The 6000-nt window shown below is 44.4% G+C and overlaps 1 protein-coding gene across 5 annotated transcripts in view; it reads right to left on the bottom strand.

Moving 5' to 3' along the window:
• Positions 1-295: 295 nt before the first annotated feature.
• The window catches only part of FAF1 (Fas associated factor 1), a 461294-nt gene continuing 455589 nt past the window's right edge, over positions 296-6000 (bottom strand). For all 5 annotated transcript variants that reach the window (XM_025991860.2, XM_025991862.2, XM_025991861.2 and 2 more), the window contains one exon: positions 296-917. In XM_025991860.2, coding sequence (XP_025847645.2) covers positions 834-917 — 84 coding nt within the window. In that variant the 3' untranslated portion in view covers positions 296-833. The remainder of the gene's footprint in view (positions 918-6000) is intronic.

Here is a 6000-nt window from a genome sequence, read left to right as displayed (position 1 = left end):
GCTGGTATCCATGAGGTTTTAAGTGCCCAAATTCAAACCTAACAGCAGCTTCTTGCAGCTGGGCCAGATACCAAAGTCCTGGTACTGGTCCTCTTCACACTGTCTTAACATTCACATAATGCGCTTCGACAGTTTTCCACGCTGCACTAGGACAGCAAATACCTCCTAGATGGACCCAGGAGACTCAAGGCAGCAGCAGTAAACCAGTATCTTGCATATATGTCAAATGTGGTCCTCAAAGCTTGTGAGCTTATGTCTTAGGTAAAGAAGTCAGAAAGTACCAACAAAAATGATATGCTTTTTTTCCTACAACAATGTTTAATCTCCATGCTGAGAAGTCCCATTTGACTTTTTCCCCCATGCCTTTTAAAATTAGGTGACAAAGTAGAAATCCAGTCATGAAAATAAAAAGGCAGAGGTGTATGAGCCCTGGCTCAATGAGACATATCAAATACATAGCATCCTGGTGTCACAGGGCAGAGAGAACTGTCTTAGACAGTGTGGGGGAACGATGGGCACTGCAGAGGTAAAAATTCTACTTCGTGATCACTCACACGTGAACAGTGCATTAGTCATTGAACAAGGGTGAGGTGAGGGGTATGGGAGGGTGGCACAGTTGTAATTCTCTATGAGGGCTGGGAACATATACTCGTGGATGGGAAATTTTAAGTAGCTATGTTTATTATTACTTTTTTCCAGCAATCTTGCAAGAGGCAGAAGTGTGACATTGAGTTGAGTGAGACGAGCGCGTAGGTGGGTTGGCTGAGGAGCCCTTCTCTTGATGCAGGCCTCTGGCTTGTCAAGGAATGGCTGGTTCCACTGCTGGGCCATGTTTACTCTTTTGCTTCAAGGAAAAGGGTTTCTTGAGGGAACAATTTTACCTCCAATAAAGATTTATTTGGGTCCAGCTGGGTTACCTGAAAGGAAAGAAAACATATTTAAAAGATTGGAATCAGCCCTCTTTTCTCCACACGGCGTTCAGGTCCTACCTGTGCACACTGACTCTCAGCCTGCTACGCAGTGGCATGAGCACTTCCAAATCTATTATCTGTCTGATGTTCCGGTAAACCTATGACACAGGTGGTGCTATTTCCATCTTCTAACCGAGGAACCCGGGGCTCAGGGAGGTCAGGTCTCATAGTTTAGTGGAAGAACTAGTATTTGACCACAGGCAGGCAGAGCTTGAGGACACTGGGCCTCTTCCTGGGCAGGTGGAAAGTCCATGCCTCCTGCATAGCACAGCTTGGCCGACGGAACAGGAGCTCCTTAGGAAAGGGTACTCACTGGCTGAACAACTGATTGGCATTCTTGGGGACCTCTGCTTGGTTAGCTCCTGAGAGCATGGAGAGACTTTTCTGCTTGGTAGGAAAAGAGCTAAGTCTTGGGGGCTGATCTTCTGGCTACACTTTCCTGTGGTAAACTGGACAATGCCTACTGTACCATGTCCAAAGATGAATATCCTCTCCTGAGGAGAATCTCCCTAGGAAGGCATATTGTAATCTCCTCGTTGGCAGGGTGGGAGGATATTTTATTTTTATTTTTATTTTATTTTTTATTTTTTTTTAAATTTTTATTTATTTATGATAGTCACAGAGAGAGAGAGAAAGGCAGAGGCTCAGGCGGAGGAAGAAGCAGGCTCCATGCACCGGGAGCCCGACGTGGGATTCGATCCCGGGTCTCCAGGATCGCGCCCTGGGCCAAAGGCAGGCGCCAAACCGCTGCGCCACCCAGGGATCCCCGCTGCGCCACCCAGGGATCCCGATATTTTAGTTTTAAAAAAGGAGTCAATACCATAATAAGATTGTACAGCTTAGAAATAAAAACCCCTCATTATTTAATAATAGCTATAGAGAGTAAAGCTAGATAAAATCTTGGCTCAGATGGGATACGGTAGTCATACAGGAATCCTAACGTAGGTTTATGATCTCTTAGGCCAGGGGCAAGGATAGACAATTTAGGAATCGGAGAGTGAGAGAAAGAAACAGTTTTCCTATTTATCAGAAGGGAGTATGAATTTTAAAAAGTTGAGAAATACTAGTTTAGTGGAAGGGACAGTGGGCTTTGGAACCAGAAAAACTCCGGTTTAAATTACAGCTGTGTTGGCTATTAGCTTTGTGGCTTTAGAATTAATATCAACCATGTAGGACTGATGTGAGGATTAAATGAGAAAAATATATAATTAGCACAGTGTCCGGCACAGAACAGGTGTTCAATGATGTCTACTGTGTATGTGAGTAACTAAGGATGGACAGACACACAGATAAGTGGACAAGTCTGCATGTTGTGTGATGAGAGGCTGAGTAGCCTGCCTTGTGAGATACAGGGGCTCTGGGCCTGTGGTCCACAGAGAATACAGCATCTGAGGTTTGCAATCTTGTCCTCTGCTCAACTCAAGCCACACTTAATGAGATGGCTCTGCTGTCTTCTAGTCGAGGGAGATGAGGGCCCTGGGAGGACTAGTGTCACAAGCAGGCTGGAGAGCTGGAGGAGGAACACTATCTTGACTGTATCCAGATGGAAACCTGGTATGCCCAGGAGGGTCATTAAGGAGACACATCAACCTCCAGAATCCCTCTCTGCTTGTAAGGAACCCAGAGCAAAGCAGCTCTACTGATATCTCTTGGGCTCTGGGCAGATGGGCAGGCAAGGCGGTGGGGAGGGCCCAGCCTGCTGTCTGTCTTCCAATGCACTGGGGGGGAAGCTGCTGGCAAATGTTTACCCACTTCCCCAATTAATGTACAATATTGTGCTGTCTCTTGTCAACAGAGCCTCTGCTTCAGACTCATTGGTATTTTCTGTCCAGCTGCTTCTGCTATTGTTCTTAATTAACATGCCAGAGCTCTTCCGGCATCTTCTACTTTGTTATTTGTGGTTTGTAAATATGATGTTTGTTGGGAGAAACCATCATCATAATAGTGCCAGAGCGGTGCATACCGGCAGAAAAATACACTATGAAGCACTATGAAGCTGGGAGGCTGGAGCCTTAGGCCCAAATTGCACCTTGCCTAAGCTGTCCACACACAAGGTTAGAGGTTCAGAAAACATACCCACTTTGTACATGAGAAAAGTGTGTCCAAGGAAAGTTAAGTGATTTTTTTCTGTCACTTTGGGCTAGACAGTTGGGACTTGAAAAGGAGGAAACTAAAGTTTCTTGAATGCCTATTACATGCCAAGGACTTCACGTTATTTGATTCCTGTAACAATCATGCAAGGTAGGTGGAGGTGGCAAAATTGAGGCTCAAAGTTGTTGCCATTGGTTGAAGCCATGTGGTTAGTAGGGTCTGTCTGTATAGTATAATGGTTAAAATGACTGAAGCAGACTTACATTCAAATCCCTGTTCTCACTATACTACTTCTAGACCTTGAAGAGGTTCTGTAACTAGAGAGCCTACGCTTTCCCATCTCTAAGATGAGACTAATCAGTTTCTTCTTCCTAGGTCGGTGTGATGGTAAATGGGAGTGCTGGTAAAGCTTCTGGCACAATACCCAAGCCAGTACATGTTCATTCAACGGTAGCCACTACTGGCTGCAATGTTGCCTTGGAGAGGGGTCCTGGTCTAACTTCACAGCAGGAACTCTTTCCCAGAAGCCTCCTGGAGCTCAGGCCTGCAGTTACTAGAGATTCCCTTGCATAGCTTCAGTGCGCTGAACCACTTCACAGCAACCATGACTGTTTGGGGGCTGTTCCTTCTGGTACCCCAGATCAGAAGTAATCTTTTTCTTCTTTGATGGTCATTTCAGATAGGAATTTCAAAGTGAACAAGGGCAATCTCTGCTTCCATTCTTTTTTTGCCTGGCATGGAAAAAAAGACTGTGGGGATCCTAGGGGGATAGGTGGCCATGCTGTGGAACCATCCTGCTGTGCTCTGGGTCCCATGCAAGAGGGAACTGAGAGGTGGTGGTGGTGGTTGCTGCTATAGGGAAAGGGGTATCTGAAGGACTGCCACATAGATCAGACTCATGTGCAGCGCCCGTGGGCAGGGCTGGGTCTGGTGCAGTAAAATCCCAGGGAAGCAGAATTCAGCTGACCAGAAAGAACTTTTTAATAAAGGAGCAGCTGCTGGGTGTGCTGCTGGGCTACTTTCTTCTTCCTCCTGTTCTTTGTTTTCTTCTTGTTCCCAACCATCATCATAGCAGCAACTAGCATTTACTGAGTACCTACCAGTGGCCGGAACCAGGCTAAGTACTTTCTCTATAGTACCTTAACTAGTCCTCAGAAAAGCCGAACAGAGTAGGTATTATTACTGCCATGGTACAGCATTATCAGACCAACGTGCAGACAGAGTAAGATTTTGCACTCAAGTCTTCGACTCCAAAGCTCATGCTAACCAGAGTGCTTCTGGCTAACCTGTCAGCAGACTACCTTGTGACAGGGGAGGAGGAGGGAGAGTGGACACAGTGAGTGCATTCTCTGTTGTCCCTAGAAGCATTCAAATAAGGGCATTTTTGAGATGATGATGAAGATAGCGGTAATGCTAACCTGTATTTAGCATTTATTTTGTACCAGGCATATTCCAAGCATTTTATATTTACAAAATAATGTGATTCACATGATGTACCTGAGGTAGGTACAATTATTATTCCCATTTTACAGATAAGATAACTGATCCATGGAACACACCAAGTAACTCACCCAAGGTCTCAAAGCTACTCAGGACAAAGCCAGAATGTGAATCTAGCTTTGCAATCCATATGGTGAACTGCTACTCTAGCGGCCAGGGGTGTGGCTAAGGGTAGGATCCACCCACAGAGAAAAGGTGGATGAGATGCCCCTGAGGCTCTTTCTAACCAAGCTTCCAAGAGATAAGATCTTCACTTTAAGAATGGCAAAAGATCAAGGGTCAGGAAAAAAAATCCTGAAATGTTTATAAAATAGGAATACAAAAACCCAATCTGAGCTTGTGCTCTGCCATTTACTTGGGACTTTACTGAATTATTGACTCTCTAAATCAACAGAGAAACCCACCCTTTGGGACTCCGTGGGAGAGAAGGCGTATTCTCAGATAAGAGGTATGGCCTGACTTTGCGTTAGAAAAGGAAGGTCAATCACCTGGACATTTTATTCATTATACTTGGGAAACTTGGATGATATATCTTCTTATTAAATTAATATTTTGGAAATTTGGCTTTGTAAAACTTGTTTACTTTAGAAAAAATGGTACAGGGATCCCTGGATGGCTCAGCAGTTAAGCGCCTGCCTTCGGCCCAGGGTGTGATTCTGGAGACCCAGGATCGAGTCCCGCATCGGGGTCCCTGCATGGAGCCTGCTTCTCCCTCTGCCTGTGTCTCTGCCTCTCTCTCTCTCTCTCTCTCTCTGTGTGTGTCTCTCATGAATAAATAAATAAAATCTTAAAAAAAAAGGTACAAATAGAGCTATTCTTTCTGAGATCAATTTTCTCAGCAGTCTGAACTTTCATATACATTTTATTTCTATTATTTCCTTTGTAAAAAAAAGTCTAACATTGCTGCTAAGAAAAATGTGACTCAGCGTGACAGAGTCTCATCCTAGGCCATACCAAAGAGAGTCCCAGGATGCTAGGGGGAGAAAGTTCCTTGAATGCCAAAATCCAATCCCTTCATTTCACAGGTTGCCTACCTAAGGCTCAGAGAAGTCAAGTGACTTGGCCCAGGTCACACAGTTAAGAAGAAAGATGTAGTCCTGTACCCTAGACTTTCTGACTTTCAAAAAGACTTTCTGACTTCTGTTTTGGGATTCTTTCTAGCCATACCATTCTGCCTCTCACTTAAAAAAAATACCTGAACATAAATATAATACTACCATTGGATGGAGGACTACCTGAGAGCAGCACCTGAGTGATACTAAAAATAATAGTAGCAGCAATACATGCATAGTGCTTTATAGTTTGCAGCATATTTATACAAATATTAACTCACAGTCATATAGCATAGATATTATTATCAGTCCTTGTTATTTTACTTAGTTTTGCTGAAGTAATGCTTTTATTTTGAAACTGAAGGGGCACCTGGGTGACTCAGCAG

Source organism: Vulpes vulpes, chromosome 10 (genome assembly GCF_048418805.1).
Source record: "Vulpes vulpes isolate BD-2025 chromosome 10, VulVul3, whole genome shotgun sequence".
NCBI lineage: Eukaryota > Metazoa > Chordata > Mammalia > Carnivora > Canidae > Vulpes > Vulpes vulpes.
Note: the sequence above shows the minus strand (reverse complement) of the source record. Positions and strands in the feature narration are given on the sequence as shown.